The following is a 20,778-nucleotide window of genomic DNA, read 5'->3' on the forward strand; positions in this document are numbered from 1 at the left end:
GGTTTAGGAACAGAAAATCTATACCATCTGCATATGATCTCCAAAATAAGTCAGACACTCATAGCACCCCTGTGAGTTGCTCCTGAAACATCAGTGTTCCACGGAACACAGTTTAAAAAAAACACTGGTCTAGATGCCATTATGTGTGTGGGTTACATGTGTTTCACGGGCATATTTCATTGGGTGGATACAGAGTGGCTGCTCTGTGGAGCTTTGGCTCTAAGGGGACAAAAGCCACGCAAACAGGGTCATAGAGGAATAAGGGCAATCTGCTTGAGAGCAAAGAGGCATCACTCAGATGGTGTTAATGATCCCAATCCACTGTCCTCACATCCTGAAGAAAAGGCCTCTGGAAATGGGTAGTGAGTGAAGGCTCCTTTCATCAGAGTCACCTGTTCGAATCCAGCCCCATTAGCCAGCGTCAACTGGTTTGGTGACCTGTGTCCAAAGAAACTGTGGGTCTCAGTCCTGGTCTGAGTGGGCAGGTGGATGCCCAAGAAGAACCTTTGATCTCTAACCACGGAACCTGCACATCCAGGTGCTGAAAAGTAACTGGAGCAGATGAGAGAAAGTCCAGACCTCGGCAGCCGCTGCTGGTTGCTGGCCACGCCACGTAGCGTAACTGAGCAGAGGTGAAAGTAAGCGGGTGAGCCCTGGTGAGCAGCTCCAGCAAGAACTGGCTGAGCTGCGACAACAGCTGGTAGAGACTGTGTTGTGATAGGACAGTCCCTGTAAGGACTTTTAAGTTACTTTCACACCAGGCGCTGAAGCATAGCATTTGGGTGTTTAATAACTTGTATGCAATTTGTGCCATTTGTTTGTACGCTTTGGATCAACATCTGACTATGGGGGGGAGGCTTTTTATGCACCTTTTAGACCAGGGGTCAGCAACCCCCACCACAGGTGCCAAGAGGGGCTCTTGAGCCAATTTTAATCGGCCTGTGAGGCAGGAGCTCAGTCCCGCCCCTTCTGCCCTATGCAGCTGGGAGCTTGCTGTCAACCAGGCTGCCTGTGGATTAACAAAAGAGCAGCTAATGCCACCAACCACCACCTAAGCGGGAAAGCCCCGCATCTTTATTTATTTAATAATGAAGCTCTTGTAAGTAGGACTATTAGTGACTTAAAAAAGTGTCACCAACACTCGGACCATACACAGAGGTCAAAAGGTCAAATTCTGGCACTCTGCCTCAGAAAGTTTGCTGACCCCTGTTTTAGATGTTCAGAAATAAGCTGCATATCACAGCTGCGGTTTGGGCTGACAGATCATATTACAGGACCAGGGTGTGAGTGCACTAATCACATGCAGCTCTTTGGTTGAGTGTGGCAAGTTGGCTTGAGCAAGAATACATTTTCAGAATGATGTGTCTAGTTCTCTATAGTGCCTACTGCTTCAGAACTGGTTGGACACCATAGCCCAAGGGTGTATTGTCTAGGTCAGTTTTAAATATCTAAAGCAGTTGGGTGCCTCTTGTTTCACTCTCTGAAACCATTTTACGGGGTACAGTTCACATTTTCCCTTTGCTTCTCTGTACCCTTCTCTCCTAGTAACACCCTGTATCATTCCATGCTTTCCCTGGTGTATACAGCCTTCAGATACTGTCTTCCTGGTCTCCAGTTCCTAGCTCTGCTTCAGCCATCTCATCCTGGTTTCTCTTGCAAACCCCTGTCTAGCCTGTCCTTCTACCCTACAGCCTTTTTTGCATATTTTTATGGATCCTGTCTTGAGCCCTCTTGCTTCTTACAGACCCTCCTGATTCCCAGCTCTTCCCTCCCTCTGAACCCTCTTTTTCTCCTTTCCTCACCTTGTCCATCTCTTTCGCCTAGTCCATCCCTCATTCTCCTTTTCCCCTTTCTCTGGCCTCGTAACGCCTTTTCCTACAGCCAGCTCTCAGCTTTTTCTTCCCACCCATCTGTGGTTGATCCCGTTAACACTCAGTGGGCAAATCCAGAGATTCTTGGCCACCAGGTAGTGCTTCCTTGCTGCTTCTGCTTCCTACTGGATGCAATCTGAAGGGGAAAGGGAAGGCAGCAAACAGGCTCAGCAACAACCAAAGGAAACCTCCTACTCTCTGCACAGAACTGTGGCTTGGTTGGCTCCTTTGACATTAAGGTAAGAATGGCCATAATGGGTCAGACCAAAGGTAGCCCAGTATCTTGTCTTCCCACAGTGGCCAATGCCAAAAGCCCCAGAGGGAGAGAACAGAACAAGTAGTCATTGAGTGATCCCTCCTCTATCATCCATTTTCAGCCTCTGACAAACAAAGGCCAGGAACACCATTCCTACCCATCCTGGCTAATAGCTGTTGATGGACCTAACCTCCATGAATGTATTTAGTTCTTTGTTGAACCCTGTTAAAGTCCTGGGCTTCACAACATTCTTGGGTAAGGAGCTCCATGTGCCGACCGTGCGCTGTGTGAAGAAAAACTTCCTTTTGTTAGTTTTAAACCTGCAATCTGTTCATTTCCCTTGATGACCCCTAGTTCTTATGTGATGGGAATAAGCAAATAACTTTTCCGTATTCACTTTCTCTACACCAGTCATGATTTTATAGACCTCTACCTTATCCCCACTTAGCCTCCTCTTTTCTAAGATGAAAAGTCACCATCTTTTTAATCTCTCTTCAGGTGACATTCGTGGTAGAACAGTTGCTCTGCTGCTGGTAGTTGTACAAATGGAGAATTTCTCTGCCTTGGCTGTTGATTTGCTCTCTTTCACAAACACTGGAATTGGTTTCCTATCTTTTCAAATTACAATGAGCTTGAATGACTTTCTAATTTCCACTGAGATATGCAAAGCTTCAGAAGGAATATAACCTGGCTTGAAAAAACCATCCAAGGCCTCAAAGCCAGAAGGTGGCAAAGAAAAGCTTGTTGACAAAGCTTTTCCTAGCCTCGTTCACAGAAATGTTTTTCCCTTCAGCTCCTGTTTTTCCAAGGTTGCTGTATCTTTTACTGTGTCTGCCCAGGACAATGAAAGGAAATGCTTTTTTGGAACTGAAAGGCTGCTATTCCCTCCCACGAGTGTCTCTTTCAAGGAGACCTGCCAAATCGTGCTCACAGGTGCTGTAACGACCCAACAGACTGGTTTAGCTCTCAGCTGGATGGATTCAGGTCCTAGTTCCCAAAACTTTAGTCAACTTGAATGGCCCCAATGGGCTAAGCCATGAGCACCCACACTTCACCCAAGCCTGGGCAGGATAGGCAACCAGCCAAGATCTGAAAGCCACGTGTCCAGCTGGCCCTGAATGCAACGTTTTCTTCAGGGCAGCCCTCAAGGCCCAGCATGCAGTGCTCTGCTGTGAGGGGATCGGGAGGGGCCTCTAAGTCATCTGAGCCATCTGAATTACAGGAGGCCCCCATGATGAATTTTGCCTGCCCACCCCCCCAGGCCAAGCTGTGATGTGACGCAGACGTTACAAGTCTGCTCATTCTTACATCAGCAAGCACAAAGTTCAAGGTGGCCACATCTGTTGGTGCTTTTGGCAAATAAGGGCTCACTTATCTCTGTTTTTACACTGTCCAGTTTACCACTGATTTCCTGGCTCAAAGTAATTCTTGGCTCCAATGCAGCCGTGAAACAATACTGTTGTTAATTGTTTTGTTTTTGATTGTGAACATTATTGTTTGTTTCAGCTATCAAGGAAGGGCTGGCAGCTCTGTTTAGTTAAAACCCAACCCACCGCTGTTTAAATAGTTTAGTGAACAGCACGCCTGCCTGGCAATCAACCTACCTAGCGTCTAGTCCTCATCCTCGCTAGCGAACTACTCCATGACTTTTTCCAATTCCTTTAATTGCTTTGTTCTTAGTTTGCTTACCAATAAAAGAGAGAAATTAAATGAGCGGTTACCCACCCCTGTATGAGAACAACAAGAAGTCCTGTGGCACCTTATAGACTAACAGATATTTTGGAGCATAAGCTTTCATGGGCAAAGACCCTCTTCATCAGATGCGTGAGTGAATCGGATGAAGCGGGTCTTTTCCCACGAAAGCTTATGCTCCAAAATATCTGTTAGTCTATAAGGTGCCAGAAGACTTCTCGTTGTTCTCGAAGAGACAGACTAACACAGCCACCTCTCTGATCCTTGCCATCCTTGTATGGTGATTGGAGACCCGTGGCTGAAAGATGCCAAATATTGTTATCTATTCATTATTGCTAAACATGTTTATTAAATCTGGTCGATTTTGAAAGCTTTCTGGCCCTGTGTGCCCCCAGAGAGAGAGACAGTGAGAATGTGCGTCCCTTCCTGCTCTTTTGTTAATTTCCCCTCTGTCTGGATAAGCATTTGTCTCCTTTGTTTGAGTCCTCTTAGATTGCTGTCTCCCTCTTTTCATTATCCTTATCAAGCTCTCGTTCATTGGCTCATGCACTTGAGTACCAATCTCCTGAGAGACTGTTAAGAGGCAGGGCACAAACCCCAAACTGGCTGCAAGTTCTAGACTTAGATGTCACCAATCGGTATTAAGTGTAAGTGCCTCAGGCACTGTAACGCCCTAACCAAGGGGTCGCCAACTGTCTTCTTGGGTAAGTCAATCTATTCTGTCACCTAGGCCCTTTGTGGTAGAGGCTCCCTAGGGAGCACTGACGTGCTGTGAGTCATGAGGCAGGGTGTGAGGATCCACACCCCGGAAGGGGCAGGGTCTAGAGTGGAAGGGGTGGGGCCAAAGGCCGTCAGCCCTTAGTGGCTGCCCAGACCATGGCATGCCACAAACCCTCAGCCTTCAGAGACGCACAGAATAATGTTCCGGCGGCAATTCCAGCCAGGGTTCCCTGTAAGCTGAGCACTTGGACAACCGCCCAGGAGAGAGTCGAGTGCCACCCAGCTGATCAGCAGAGCACCCACAGGCGGCAGCATGTGTTTCTATTGGTGGTGAGCATCCGCACAAAATGTAGTCTGCCCACGGGTGGAAAAAATTAGTGGGAAGGCTGGCTCCAGGCTCCACTGGGAGCTCTGGGCCCCTTTGAATCTCCATGTCCCAGTACAGTTGGCCCCCATGCTCTGCATTGGCAGGCCTGGTCCCTTGCACCCAAAAGCCCAGCACTATTCAGGTTACTCCCTGTCCCCAAAGATGAGCCACTTCCTCCTGGACAGTTGCACATAAGATCACACAACAACAACCACAAAAAGTAGTGCTGGTAGCCAATCCCACAATAATGTATCTGAAGCTGTAGGAACTAGGAAAAAGAAAAAAGTGATTTTACAAGGTTAAAGCAGCTAAACATACACACAAACCAGTTAAGTTTGTGTTAAATTTCAAAAGGCAATAGCTCTAGCTGTCCCATAGAGCTAACTCAGGCTGAACTCTCGAGCTCTCTTGTTTACGCCTCTAGAACTTTACCCTTGAGAGCCCAAGAAATACAGGGATACAATTTCTCCTTGTCAGGGATTTTTAGCTCTTCTCCCATGTCTCAGAGCTGCCAGCTCAGCTGACGACTGGAAATCACTGACACTTCTTTTCTGCCTGGGCAGGCCAGAGTAGGGGTTGGGGAGATCACTCAACGAAGCCCTTTTTCCTCTGGTCTTGTCTGCTGAGCAGGTCCTGACATCTTCTGTTGGAAGGTTTATTGCATACTAATTCCTATCACTTTCCTCTGGTGATTTACAGGTATGGAGAATTGCAATGCCAATATTATCTGACAGTACCTGCATCCCATATTGTAAGTAGGGACTGACCAAATTTCACTGTCCACTCTGGCCAATTCCATGGTCACAGGATTTTTACAAATTGTACATTTTGTGATTTCAGCGACAGGTTGGACCTCTCTAGTCTGGCACCCTCAAGCTCTGCCGCTGCCAAACCAGAGAATTTTCCAGACCATGGGAGGTTGATATTGTCTAGCAGCATTACTAACACTTCCACTGCTTGCTGGGCTCTTAGAAGACATTTAGGGGTAATTACAGCTAAATAACAGCACAGAACACTGAGAGCCAGGACTGGTGGCCGTAAACGTACCTTATGGGACCACGGGAAACTTGGCTGCATTCGTGATAAGTGAATATCTGGCTAACTAAAATCTTGCTGGACCACAGGTGTTGCCAGTCAAGACAATGTCCGATTAGAGAGGTTCAACCTGGATTTAAATCAGAGATTTCACAGTGCTATAATTATAGGGGTCCTGAACCAGAAAGTAGTTGTGTGAGTGTGTGTGCGCGAGAGAGAGAGGAGGGGTTGCAAGGTTATTGTGTGTGTGGGAGGGGTACTTCTGTGCTGCTGCTGGTGCTGCAACTATCTTCAAAGATGGGCAGCTGGAGAGAGATGGCTGCTGGCCATGAGCCCAGCTCTGAAGGCAGAGCTGCTGCCAGCAGCAGCAGCAAAGTAAGGAAGGAATAGTACGGTATGGCCACCCTTAATTCTGCACAGCTGCTTGCAAAGCAGGGCCCTCCATCAGCCCCTTCCAGTCTCTGGCCACCCAGCTCTGAAGACACCAGCGCAGAAGTGAAGGTGGCATGGTAGGGTCTGGCCACTTCTCTGCTGCTGGCCAACTACCATCACTCTCTGGCCACACAGCTCTGCAGACAGCATATAGGTAATCATAGCAATACTGCACCCTTCTAAAACAAATCTGCAACACTCCTACAACGCTGTTTTGAGTCAGGACCCCCCCCCAGTTTAAAAAAATGTGCTGGTGTCCCCGTGCCATCTGTATAGTATAGGGTAAAAGCACACAGAAGAGCAACTTTCACCGGGGAGACCAGATTTCATGGTCCATCACACATTTTTCATAGCTGTGAGTGTGGTAGAGTCCTAATTATAAGTGAGATTAAAGTATGCAGCACCATACCAAGCACTCCATAAAGTCTAAGCATGAAGTACATCATTATCACTCTCTATATTTTATAACTCTCTATTTTTAACAATCCTAACACCCAGATGAGGCAGTTGAGTTCCAGCTATGTACTTTTCTGTTGCCAAGAAAGGCAGGTGACCTTGGCATAAGCTGGTCTCTACCTTGTTTGTCTGCATCACAATTCTTTTGACAGCTCTTGTATTTCCCAGTAAATGGAGGAGATCCTGCATTCAGATGATCTTCCTGACATTAGTTTTAAAAAAAAATACTTCAACTGACCTACATGTTGTTCTGGTAACACTGGCGGAAATCCATCCCTGACGGAACTTGCCTGCAACCAGCAGGGCTGACAGCCACCATGAAGTACAGAGTGAGGTGGGCTTGGCAGGGTGGGGCAAAGGGTGGAAAGTGTGGGGGCCTATGGCAGTCAGCCCTTAGCACTGCCAGGACCATGGCACTGGGAAACACCCCCTACACCTGTGCAGAATGGTGCTGCTGCAACCCTTCGAAAGGGCTGGGAGCTCCAGGTGCCACCACTGCCAATGTAGTAGCTGCGGCGGCCAAAGTTCTGTGCTCCTTTGAAACACGGAGCCCCAGGGCAATTGCCCTCTTTTCCCCCTCTTGGTGAGTCTGCCTGCAACTAGCTGTGTTACATCAAGAAGGACCATGGCCTGTTATCTCTACTAGCAGTGTTTTGCATGCAATGGCTTAGAGGTCATCACCGTCACCATCAGCAAGAGTTGTGTTGGGCCACCTTATGTTTCTGGCCTGACCCTAAAGTGCTGCTCATCTCAGAGTTGTGATTGCCCACCTTGATAGGTTGGTCAGCCTCCAATACTGATCCTTACACATGTGTGGCCTTACCAACTCGGGACAGAGAGCCGTTCGATCAAGTCTCCCTGGTTCTCAAGAGCTTCTCCCTTTGTGTGACAACTTTATTTGGCACAATCAGGGTAAGAGTCTGGCTTGTTTCCAAACCACAAGAGACTTACCACCATGCCCACTTCTGTTTCAGAGCCAAATGCTTGCTTCCTTGCTTGGGTGCGCTTTTCCCCAGAGATTCCCTCGGCCTTATCTCTTGGACTTTGGCAGCCCACCGGGGGAATTCCCTGATGCTCCATCTCCTGTTTCCTTATTGATGTCCTCATTGCCAAAACTGCAGCTCTGCCATCTTCAGTGGCCAAACCGGGACAGGCCTGTAAGCAGAAAGGGTGCAGACGACCCCACCCCTGCCACATGTCTGGTTTCTCTCCCTTTCACCCTGCTGCTCTGTGCCAGGGGAGGCTGCCAGGCATGATGGGGGAACCCAAGCATTCTGGGAGCTGTAGTTCTTTGACCAGCTCCCTGCCTAGAGAGCTGGGCCTGGAGTAGGGAAGGGACCACATCAGTGGTTTTCAACCAGTGTGGAACTGTCCAAGTGTGCCACTGCAGGAGGGAGGCGGCGAGGGAGGAATTGATGACCCCATGACCACTGGGGCTCAGGCAGCAAGGTTGCCTTACTCCCAGCTGGCATGGGGGTTCATCACTCTCTACTCCCCAACCCAAATGGGAATCTGCTGGAGCTGACGATGCAGTTTAAATACTGTGTGCAGGCTCCAATGTGCTGGCGAGAAGGGGAGCTGCTTTCAGTGGTTACTTGTTTACTCAACATCCCTAGCGTGGCACTGAGCAGATTTTGAAAACAGGTCTGTGCTCACTGTCCAAGACAGCGTATTCTGTGGTGATCCTTGTTTAGCTTGTTGCATGCACTGCTGTGTTGCAAACCTCTCTAGCAAGACTGTAACCACAGTAAATGTAAATAAATATGATGTTTCTGAGCAAACAATTCAGCTGAAAAAAGTGGGTGTGCTGTGGAATTGTCTCATTGAAGTGCACCGTGTTACTGAGAAGACGGTGAACTATTGGTGAACATTTCCCAGAATGCCCTTGGCTGCTAGCAACAGGAAAGGGAGGAGGACAAGGGGATAGCTGTGAGATCCCCAAACAGCACTTGCTGTGCCTGGAGAGGGCTGCTGCAAGGGGGTGGCACTGTGAGTGGAGAATGTGGGTGCACAAGGAGTGGGCAGCTTTGTCCCAGATCTCACCCTCAGATGACTGGAAAATTTTGGAATATTGTGTGTTTCTTCCAATATTACAGAGAGATCCCAGCAAGCATCTCCTATAAAACCTTCATTCCCACATACATTCTAGTCTGTTGTAACAATATTATTTTACCAATTGCTGCTTCCACTCAAAGTGTTCATTAACTTGTCTTATGCAAGTTCAGTGCATGACTATTTTGAACTCCTTTTTATTTAAAAAAATTGCAGGACACATTTCGCCCCAAAAAAAACACACCTCCCGCCCCAGAAATTCCTGCATATGGGCCTGTGAACTCAGCTCTTCCACCACAAGGACCTGTTCATTTAAAAGGCTGAGAGCTATAATATATGCCTTCCAGATCTTTAAATGAGTGCCTGAAAAAGGATAATACCATAATGGTGGACTTTTGCATATTTCTTATCTAATCTGACTGTCCAGGTAATCACTATATATATCTCAGCCTAGCCACATGTGACTTAAATGAACTCATTGCCAGGTGAAGAAAGAACCAAATCATCTTGTTTCATTCCCAGGAAGGAAGTTGCTAATGTTTAACTCTACAGTGTTCAAAACTTTTCCCCTTGTGGGAGGGATGAAGGAAAAAGCAGGTTTCCAGTCACGACCTATGATCTTATCTCATCAATAAAATGCCTTAGAAATGAAGCTTTCGTGGTGAAGTTGATTGTCTTATCAAAGAGGGAAGCTGGCTTCAAAAAAACACGTAGGGCTAAGGTGAATTGCTTTTCTATGGCAGTGTTTCTTAAACTTTCTGAGACCACAGAACACCAAATGATAATATTTTTTACGCGGAACATCCAGGGCTTCTTTTGTGCTGGTACTTCCAGGTACTGAGTACGGGCGCCTTGGCAGCTCCAGGAGCTCCAGCCATGGGTGGGGTAGGGGGTAGGGAGCTGGCTGCTAAGTACTGGCTCCTCTTTTTTTTTTTTTTAACAAAAAAGGCACAGGGAACACCTATGAACATTTTCTTTAAAAAAATGTTGTCAGACCAAATAAAAAACCAACCCAAATCCAAACAGCAAAACCAAAATGAAGTAATTGAATCAGGTATCATAGCAATGAAGAAGTTACATTGTATCTAGTGTTAATAACAGAAATATATACATGTGCCCCACATTGTTGCGAGTTGCTACACCACCACGGCGCACCTGTGAGTTGTCCATGGAACACCAGTATCCCACAGAACATAGTTTAAGAAACGCTGGTCTATGGTATCTTGCTTCTTTTCCGTTGTGAAAGGGTAGGGCTAGATAAAGTTTTGGGAGTTCTCTTGTTACTAGCCCCTCTCAAAAGGAATAAATTCTTTTGTCCCGTTGGTCTAGTTTTGCAGTTATTTGCTGTTATGCGTTGGTGACTTTTAAAACCTGTGCATGGCAATGTGAGTGAAAAATCTAATGAGGGGCGCTGGTCTTTTAAAAACAAAGTGCCCAGGACAGCCCAGAGAGCAGCAACGGGCAGTCACGAATGAGGAGTGGGCTGCAGGAGTGGCCCTTCTCCACCACAGTGGACCACAACAGGCTGCGTTCCACCTGCAGCCCCACGACCCTCCTTCCTCCCCGTGCTTCTTGTGCACCAGGGCACTGGAGCATCACACTTCCCTGCCCCTCTCCTTCATGGATCACCTGATCATGCGCTGTCCCTGCGCCTCCTCCTCACTGCCTTCCAGAGCTGGAACACTGTGAACAGCTGATTCACAGTGCTCCAGCTCGGGGAGAGAGGAGGCGGGGTCGGGAAAGAGCACCAATCAGGTGATTGGTGTGTTCCAAAAGTGCTAGTAGGAAGGGGGAGGAGTCAGAAAGTGAAGACTCCAATGCCCCAGTGCTCGAGAGGTGCATGGGCAAAGGAGGCAGGCAGGTGGCTTATGGGCCACAGGTTGCTCACCACGGCAAAAGGAGGAGAATGGTCAATAATGAGAATCAAATCTCCCACTCCGAAACCAAAACTACTTACATGCACCCACCCCCCAAAGCCTGAGTCCCTTCACTGAGATACCCATCTGCCTCCAGAATTTACGTAGAGAGCTTGTGAGCAAAAGTGTCTCAGATCTGGCTGCCTTGATGATGTGCAGCAAATGCTCTGGCTGTCTTGAAATTATGCTTCCGGCAAATGGTGTATCTGTCTAGCCAGGTTTTTATGCTGACACCCTGCGCTGTAGCAGAAAGTGCTTTCAAGGGAAAGCATCTTTGCAGTGAAAACAGTGGGAAACAATGCCACATGTCTCCAGCATGGCTAATCAGCTGTTCCCTTTCCTCCCGCAGGCTGAGTGTATTGGATTGAAGAACTGTGGAGAGGCACCCCCATTGTGGGTTGCTGGAGAAGAAGCACATAAGGCAGTGTGATGACACAGCAGCATGAGAGGGAACTAACTGGGGTGAGTGCATATGGAATGCTGAACGTGCAACAGACTGACCACACTGAGGCTGACCCTTGAAATTAGTATTATTAATGATGTGCTGGTGTACACTTTGTACGAGAAGAAATTCCACCCCGTCATTAAATATTACCAGAAACAAACTGCATGATAGTGAAAAATAACCTGTGAATTTTAAACTGTGATGCCCATGGTTGCATGGGCACAGCAAAGAATGCACTCTTTTGAGAGCCTTCACCCCCTTTCTGGCTTAGGAAGTAAAGCGTGTATCCAGCAAGGGAGGACTGATGCTGGTCTGTTGCTCATGGGGTCAGGCATTGGCCGCTGCATGCTCAGCAATATTTGTTTATCTGTTAAAAAGATGAGAACGTTCTGGAGCTGGTGGTCTGGGAGCAACTTGTTTCATACAATGTTGGAGGCTAAAGAACTGATTGTGGTAAGCAATAGTCACATGACAAGAGTCATGCTTTAAGACCTTGTCAGCATATGAAAACTAATTCAGATTAAGGCGCAGTGTGGGTTTAAAGCACAGTCGCTATTCCCGAATGACTCCACATGTGGATGTGCTTTCTGGAATCAGAGGACCTTATTCCTGTTTAGCTTAATTAAGTCATGACAAGCAGGAACAAGGCATGGTGATGCTAGAATAAGAGCATCCACCCATGAATAATTCCACATGCAGACAAGCTCCGAAACTGTAGAACATGCCGGAGGCTTTGCAAAACCAGGTTTTGAATTAATTGACTCCTGAGGTTTGATGAAGACTAAAGCTATCTGGAAGATGATGTATTTAATTTGGGGAGTGGAGAGGCTTGGCAGGGCAGAAACTTATTATATGCACAATGTTAAGGTTGAAAATCAAGCATTCAGAATTTCCAGATCTGAAGAAGTGGGTCTGTCCCATGAAAGTTCATCACCTAATAAATTATTTTGTTAGTCTTTGAAGTGCCACAGGACTGCTGGTTTGTTTTGTTTGGCATCTGTGTACCGTGAAGGACTGCAAAGTAGCATCCTCTTATAATAAGACAGCTAAGGAGGGATATACAGGGACCTTATGAGAGGCAACAGTTTCTTCCTTCTCTGCCCATGTATAAGGAAAGTAGGTCTGTTTGGTTAGAGGAGTTAGGCTTGTAGAAGTTTAAAACTGTTCAAGTTTGGTTTAGTACATGGCTAATAATGTCCTTTTGAAAACCTCTGAAGAGCCTTCCTGACATAGTGCCAGTAAGAACACCCAAACCAGTCCTTAATTAAAGAGCAGCTGGAACGTCTCACTATGCAGCTCTATCCATAACCCTTTAAATTTTAATTCAGTGCACCAAAAGTATATTCATTTAAAAAGCCATTTTGTGCCTGAATACATGCTACATCTAGGAATAGTTACAACTGGGGACAACTTCAGATAACCAGGTCATATACCAGGTGTTGGCTCCTTGGCTGCCTCAGGGCTATGTCAACACAGGAGCATTGTTTCGGAGTAAGATATTCTAGAAGAGATTTTCCGGATAGCTTATTTCGAAGTAGCGCGTCTATGTACAAAATGCATATCAAAATAGCGCTCAGCTATTTCGGAACAGAGCATCCAGTCACAATAGAGCCTACTTCAGATTAGAGCCCCTGGGTGCACTATAGCTTATTTTGAAATAGCCCCATTGCCTGTCTATACAGCCCCTGTTCTGAAATACCTGTTTCAGAATAGGCGCTCTTCCTTGTGGAATGAGGTTTATAGAATTTGAAATAAGCTGTCCGCTATTTTGAAATTTTTCGGAAATAGCAGTTTGGTTGAGCAGTTTAGACGCTCACAAAGTTATTTGGGAATGGTGGCTGTCATTCTGAAATAGCTTTGCAGTGTAGCCACACCCTCTGTTACCTTGTCTCATAAAAATGGATGTGTCTAATGCCAGGTCTCCACTAATGGGGAAGATTGAATTAAGATGCACAACTCCAGCTACTTTAACAACAGGGTCAAAGTCAACATATCTTAATTTGCACTTTTGCATGGGCTCTGCTGCACGAGGTCGATGGGAGCATTTGCTCCATCAAATTCCCTTATTCCTTGTGCAGAGGAGGCATCCTGGGGCTGACAGGGGCACCCTGTGAGTTTGATGGAGCGCATCCCTACCAGGCACGCTAAATCGAGCTCTGGGTGATCAACCACGGCTGCATTGATCTTCCCTGAAGCCTAGATGTGGCCTAAGAAAGAACCCTTTTTACAAAAAAAATTATAAGAACCCCCCCAGACTTCTCTCGCATACCCCTAAAGAGACATGTACCACCAGTTAAGAAACATGACCCTAAGGTAATCTGAGGTCTTGAAACAAGTGCCTTTCAACCTCCAAATTATTGTACCCTCTTCAAGAGTGAGATTTGCTTTTCATACCACCAAGTTACACCTCACATCAAAACTACTTACTTACAAAAACATACAAAACTATCACAGAAGACAATGACTGAAAACTGGCTGACTTTCCTCATCAGATAAATAAATAGGAATAGAAATATTGTGCTTACATTTCAGCGTAAGGCATATGAAGCAGTAGAAACTGGTCATCGTCCAAATGAACTTTTAGATTGTACTGACTTTACTAGAGTTTTATGTATGTAGCCTGCTGGAAAACTAGGCAAATATCTTGAGATGATGTACCCCCCTGGAATACCTTGGTGAAGCCCCTCAGGTACTCGTAACCCTGCTTGAGAAACACTGGTATAAAATACTATAATGCCTGGGCTGCCTTGTTTTATTTTTCACTGCACTTTTAGTATTCAGGTATTCATTAGACTGAACTCGCTGTACTTTAGCTTCCAACTTTATCATAATTTTAAAAAGATGAAAGAATATGTCCTAAATTCCCCTCTATTCCGCCTATCATCTCCCTTTTCTATCTCTTTACCAAGCCGGCCATCTGCACCTTTCTCTTGGTCACAGAAGCCCTCCATTTTGGGCCAAATCCTTTGTCCCCAATGGGGTATGGAGTTGCCTATTCTGCAGGCTTGACTAAAGCGGAAGTATTACTCTGTTAATAACCACTTCTATAAAGCTCATTAATGATTAATGGCACAGCTGACATTTGCCAAGCGGGCTGATGTGTTAGTATTTATACACTACTTTGATACTATAGAACACAGTATAAATGTTTGAATATTTTCACTGCCTCACCACAGATTACGGAGCTATCCATTCCCAGGCATTGCAGGCTTATAGGGTGATGAGGAGAACAGAGAGGACAGTAAAATATTGGGCTGAGTGTCCCCCTGTTCTTGGCACACGCTCAAGAACCTGCAGAACGTGGGCTTTCCTTCCTTTGTGCTTACAATGGGTCTGCTGAGTTTGGCACCAGGCACCGTATGTACGAACAGTCACAGGCCAACTCGGGTAAGGCTTTGGGAGTGCCGGCAGCCACCCCCTGAAAATTTACTGGGAAGAAAGAAAAGGAAGCCCCTAGGAATGTATCCTGCTTAAGGATATACACTTAAGATCAAAAGTCTGCCTGGATTGTAGTAGCCAAGGGAACTATGGGGAGGAAATCATGCTTTTGATAAGCTTTTTAGTGATGTTTAATCATGTGTTGGATGGGGGAGATAGGCAGGGAGGGCTGTCAACAATTTCTTTCCTCCTCTGGCCTCCATGGCTATCCTGTCTGTGTGTTCTTTTCATGTACCTCTCACTCTTCTAAGGCTATGTCTACACTAGCTCAGAAGATCGACCCGCTCAGGGTTGATCTTCCAGGGTTCGATTTCACACCTCTGCTAGGGATGCACAAAATTGACCTCTGAGGGATCCCGGTCAACCCTTGTGTTCCTCACACAACACAAGGGGTAAGGGAGGTTGACGGGAGAGTTACTTCAACAGGGATGGCCAAGTTAGCCGAGGGCAGATAGGTTGATTCTAGCTACACAATTGACGTAGCTAGAATTGCGTATCCGCAGTCGACTTAATTTGCCCAGTGCAGACATAGCCTTAGTGTCCTTCCAAGTTCCAGAAACTAATTGTGTGGTGTGATAAATCTGTAAATGGTTGCTCTCCCTTCAGCGCTCAGGGGGAATATCAAAACGCTTTAAGTTCCCTGCTCAGGCTTACCCCAAGTAGACTCAAGACCCTAAATCCAGGGCCAATGCTTCTCAGGAGGCAAGGGTATGGAATGCTTTGGGGGCACACTATGCTGCTGTTGATGGAATCATTATTGATTTGTAAGAGCCAATTATCATCATTACATTATTTCTGATGTTTCGTGAGATGCTACCATACTGAGAGACAGCATGGGCCGAGGGTAGGAAGCTAGGACTGCTGGGTTTTAGTCTCGGATCTGTTCCTGGCTTCCAGTTGACTTAGGGAAACCTGTTTCAGCCTTGTGCCTCAGTTTCCCTCTCGATAATATTGGGATAACAATAAAGTGCTCTATTATAGAGTAGATAAATTAAGATATTAGCATGAAAAGAGAATCATGGTGATGGTAGTGGTGACATTATTATTCTATTACCAAAAATCCAGACTTCCTAGGAGTTGGAGTCCCCAGGCTATGGCCCTGTCATAATCCAGCTCTGATCAGTCATGTCTAGGGAGACCCCCCCGCAAAAGTATAAACAGAGCCCCAGTAACTTAAACTCTCTCTGGTGAACACAGCAAACGATAGTATTTTCAATGCCTCTTACTTAAAAGAGTGCAGCAAGAGAGGTGTGTGTTAGTTGTGGAGTTTGAAGAAAGTGGGAGCTATATCAGTTGCTGAATATATTTGAAAAGCAGAGGCTTGTTTTGTTTGTGTGTGTGTGTACTGGATGTGGATGAAGAGGCTTATAGGAAGGAGGTTGTTGGAGATAGAAGACCCACAATGGTCAGATTGAGCCACTGCAACTGTTTGTACTGCAATGCCATTCTCAAAGGATGGATGTGGGAAAGGTAAATTACTAGCTGGTTGCTTTGAAGAATTAAAAATACCCTCTTTGGGTTAACACGTAGTGTGCTGTTCAGGTTTCAACACTGTCCTCCTCGCATTCAACATTTGCTTCTTTAAGCTAGCCTGGCCAGTGGATTTTGAGCTGGCTTATCTTGTTGAAAGTTGGGTCCCTTTAACAAACTCTGAGCTCTAGTGCAGTAATATATTTGATACCTCCAATAATACTGAATCTTTTTTTAATGATGTGGCTTGCTCTTTTTTAGGACAAAACCCCTCAAACTCTTCATTCCTACCTTAGGACTCTTGTGGTTATTATTAACTTTGATATTTACATGGGAAAAGATATTATTGAATAGTCCTGCATTCCTGATCCAATATAAGCATATAAAAGCCATCAGAATTTTATACATTGCTGATTATATATAGATCATTAACACAGTCATCATCAATGGGTAGTAAAATTTAAATAAACAGAAACAACTATAAATGACTGTTACTTTTTAATCAAAACATGTGGCTCTGCCACGCTAAAGTAGCATAAGACAAAGAGAAAGAACCTGCATTTGTTCATTTCTTAATTATAAGAGATCATAGCATTATTAGAAGAAAAATAAAATAATTAGGCTACCTATAGTTAAATACTATTTAAATCAGTATAATACACAGGCAAAGAAAATGTATTTTACTGAGTCTTTGGAAAGTATAATTCCATATGGAGGTAAAATAAAATCTGTTGGATTTTCTTTGGGTGAAAAATTACTAGACCCATAAAGGTAAAGTAAACCAAAAGTAACAGAATACATCCACTTGTGATTCCAAGCCACAAATGACATGAGAGAGAAACAAACACATACAAATTCCTCAGCTGTATTATTGGGAAGGGTTAAAAACTTTCAAGGGAATGCAAGGGGGCTTAAAAATCAAATAATAATATATGAGGAACTGTGATATGCAAGGGTGGGAAGAACAGCGTCATCTTCTTACCTTCTGTTGCTGTGCTGGCAATGTGCAGACAGAGGAAAACAAGGAAAAGCAATTCCATTATCTGTCTCCGATGTTAGATAAGATCTGTGAGGAGGCTAGAATCAATGAGTATGTGATCATATTTCTGCTCTGGGACTTTTATAGAGCAGTCACTAGTCGTGGTCAGTCCTGATATTCGTAGCAGGAAGGTGGACTCCTCCCCTTTTTAAATTCTCCAGGTATACACTGTTCCGGATTTGCTTTAATTTATTAAGTTCTCCCGGACTAGAATTATGGACAGGCTAAGATTTTTCAGCACTGAGTCAGTCTGGAGCTAAACGGCAGATGGTTTACTGACTGGTCTGATATCTTGTAAACTATTAGCTTAGCGTTAAATTTCTATCCATTTAACGATAGCCGCATCTCTGATGCTTTGTGTGACCTTCAGATTGAGTGAGATTCTGCCTACGATGGTCAGTGCTATAAGAAGCCACTCGGACTGGGAGCAGGGTTAAGAGAGCGAAAAGCAGGATTTCTTTGCACAGCAATAATCCCTGTTTCACCAAGCACCATTTGGCTTTCATGTATTTTGCCAAAACAAAAAAGCAGTCAAGTAGCACTTTAAAAACCCTGGCTGTGTCTACACTTACATTCCTCTTTCGAAAGAGGCATGCAAATAAGAGAGATTGAAAATGCAAATGAGGTGCAGATTTACATATCTGGCACCTCATTAGAATATTCTTCTTTCAAAATAGCTTATTTCGAAAGAAGAAAACCACTGTAAACACTGCTCTTTCTAAAGTAAACCCCATTTTTGAAAGAATCCTTCTTCCCATAAAAAAAGGGAAGAATTCTTTCAAAGTTGGGGTTTACTTTTGAAAGAGTAGTGGTTATACTGGTTTTCTTCTTTCGAAGGAAGCTATTTCGAAATAAGAATATTCAAATAAGGTGCCAGATGTAAATCTGCACCTCATTTGCATTTTTTATTTCCCTCATTTGCATGACTCTTTCGAAAGAGGAAAGCAAGTGTAGACACAGCCTAACAAAATAATTTATTACGTGATGAGCTTTCATGGGACAGAAGAAGTGGGTCTGCCCCACGAAAGCTAATCACCTAGTAAATTATTTTGTTAGTCTTTAACGTGCTACTTGACTGGTTTTTTTTGTTTTGATAGAATAGAGACTAACACAGCTATCTCTCTGTCATGTATTTTGCCAGACACTTTATGTATACTGCCAGCCTTTGACCAGGGTGACCAAGGCTGCAGCCCAGGGTGATGTGCCAGTGGGTGCACCTTAGATACGTCTCATACGTGATGTAGCCAGGATGAGACAAGTGGGTGGCTCTGACTTCAGGTGGGTGGGTAATGATGGGGATATCTCTTCCCTCCATGCCCACACACACCTCCAGCTGGCCAAGGGGAAGGGAGGGATAGATACATTGGCCAGAGGCCCTGTAAAAATGGTGGGGGAGGGCATAAATACATACGCCTCACACTCCCCACCTGGCCCTTGGGGCTTGCCTTGTTCTGCCTGAGGGGGTGCTCCTATTTGCTCCTGTTTGCCCTGCTTTGCACGCCCACCCCTCTTCTCCTGGTGATCTGAGCAGGGTTGGGGTAGGGGGGTTTGTCCCAGAGCCAGTTCCCATCCCCAACATTCCTACCCAGGCTGCTGGCTCTTCCGCCTACCTGTCCCTGTGAGGAAGTGAAAGGGAAGTTCCCACTCACCTGCCCCTGGCCTGGCCCAGCCCTGCCCAGCCTGAGGAAGGGAACACAGCCCAAGGGGCGCTTTGCCCTTGCTCCCCTACAGGAAGAGGAATAACCACCAGCAGCCCTGCTACCAATCCTGGGCGAAGGAGCTTCAGGCCCCAGTCCCTTCACTCCCTAAATGGTGCCTGGGGGAGTTCAGCCCTGGGGAAGTCTCAAACTGGTGGCAGGGGGGAACGCCCAGCTGGCCCCTTTCACCAGCCTGTAGCAGAGCCCAGCTTCAGGGAGAACTGCAGGAGCTGGGCTGAGAGGGGTTGTGTCTCCCCCTGAAGTGGATCACCCTGGCCCCCGGCTCCACCTCACCAGAGCAGCGCAATGGGGGCACCAGCTCATTTTCATCTCTGCTGACCAGCCCCCCCGCCTCCTCCCCTGGCACAGGGTTAGCCCCTGACTCTGCCCACCAGGCCCAGCTGCAGCACTGGGCAGAGAGGGGCAAGTCCCCACATTTGGGCAGGGGCAGAGGCGGGACTCCCGGCAGCTCCCATGTATCAGTGTGATGTCCACCCCAAGCCACATCCCAGGCCCCACAAGTCACAGCAGCAGTGCTGAGATAAGGGCAGCAGTACACTATACACCAGCCCACCCTTATGTCTGCTTTGCTACCGGCAGTGGCATGGCTTCAGAACTGGGCACCTGGCCAGCACACGCTGGTATTGGGTTGCCCTGCCAGTGCTTAATTTGTGCCAAGGCTGAGTTCTGGCCTCTCCTTCAGTGCAAATTAAACGCTGGAGGAGGAAGCAGGTGAATGGGGCAAGAGAAGCCTGGAGAGCCCTTGGGAGCCAGGGGTGAGAGCAGGGGCAGACCAAAATACAAACTCGACCAGGGTGCAGCCCTCCCTGAAGCTGGCCCTGCTGATGTGTGTAGAGTTTCAAGCTGGTACAGTCAAATGAGAGCAAAACTTTTTCATTCATCCGTAAAAAAGTGCTTCAACTCTTCAGCTGGCTGAGTTCGCCGGCACAGGTTCTTCCACTGCCTGCACGCCCTGAGTCAAGGGGACCGGTTCACAGGCAGACTTTGCGCTCCCCCAAGACAAGCGTGATGACCAAGACGACTAGAGAGCAGTGTTTTCCTTTGTGCAGCATATGTGTTCCAACCATGCTGTATGCATCAGAGTTGGGGCCAGATAATTACTCAGCCATGCATGAAAATAGAAGATTTTTGCCTCCCTGCTTACCTGTAGCTAGATGCATGCGCTGGACTTCTTGGCTTGGATACCACAGGAGTTGTCTGCCCACTACTGGCTCCATCAGGCAGGGGAACAAAGGGCAGGTGGAGATGAATATGCTGTGGCTCTGACCACTGTTACCTCCAACTTTTTTCTATCCAAGTGTGGAATAAATTTTATGTGTGCCAAGACGTGCACCACCAATAGAAACACATGCTGGTAGCAGTGGGCTCTCGGGCTGCACCAGAATCCCTCCTGCACAACGACCCACGTGCTCAGCTTACAGGGAATGCTGGCTCTGACCCCCTCCATCAGAAGTGAGCCAGTTTGAAAGGAAATGTAAGAGTTACCCAGTAAAAGTCTGCAGTACATTTCTCCTTGTTCCCCGGCCAGTGAAATCACTTGCTCCAGCATCGCCCCATCCGAATGTCTTGATGGAGGCTTCACACTGGAAGCCCCTGAGGCAAGGCTCCTCTACTGGGTGTTAGAGGGTAATAATAACAGGCCAGATCCTGCAGACACTTCTGAGTTTATCCTTGGGCAGATCTGCCTTTGCTTTCAATTGGTGTCTTTCCGGAATAAGGTTTGGGGCCAATAATAACAATTTGATATCTCCTCGCTGATCTGTGATGCATGGACTTTCCCCCCCCCCAAGGGAGATGCTGACTATAAATAAAGTTGTAACAATGAAGGGTTGTTGAGTGCTCTTTTTCCATTCCAGATTAGCTAGATTAAA

General features: G+C 46.3%; 1 protein-coding gene across 2 annotated transcripts in view; it reads right to left on the reverse strand.

Moving 5' to 3' along the window:
* The window catches only part of CA4 (carbonic anhydrase 4), a 33,337-nt gene extending 13,238 nt beyond the window's left edge, over nt 1-20,099 (reverse strand). Inside the window, exon 1 of one of the 2 annotated variants that reach the window (XM_075013871.1) lies at nt 20,052-20,099. In XM_075013871.1, the coding sequence (XP_074869972.1) occupies nt 20,052-20,067 (16 nt within the window). In that variant the 5' untranslated portion in view covers nt 20,068-20,099. Of the gene's footprint in view, nt 1-17,132; nt 17,258-20,051 lie in introns of those variants that run through there. The other variant, XM_075013870.1, reaches the window with a different exon arrangement.
* Nucleotides 20,100-20,778: the final 679 nt, after the last annotated feature.

Source organism: Carettochelys insculpta, chromosome 19, assembly GCF_033958435.1.
Source record: "Carettochelys insculpta isolate YL-2023 chromosome 19, ASM3395843v1, whole genome shotgun sequence".
NCBI lineage: Eukaryota > Metazoa > Chordata > Testudines > Carettochelyidae > Carettochelys > Carettochelys insculpta.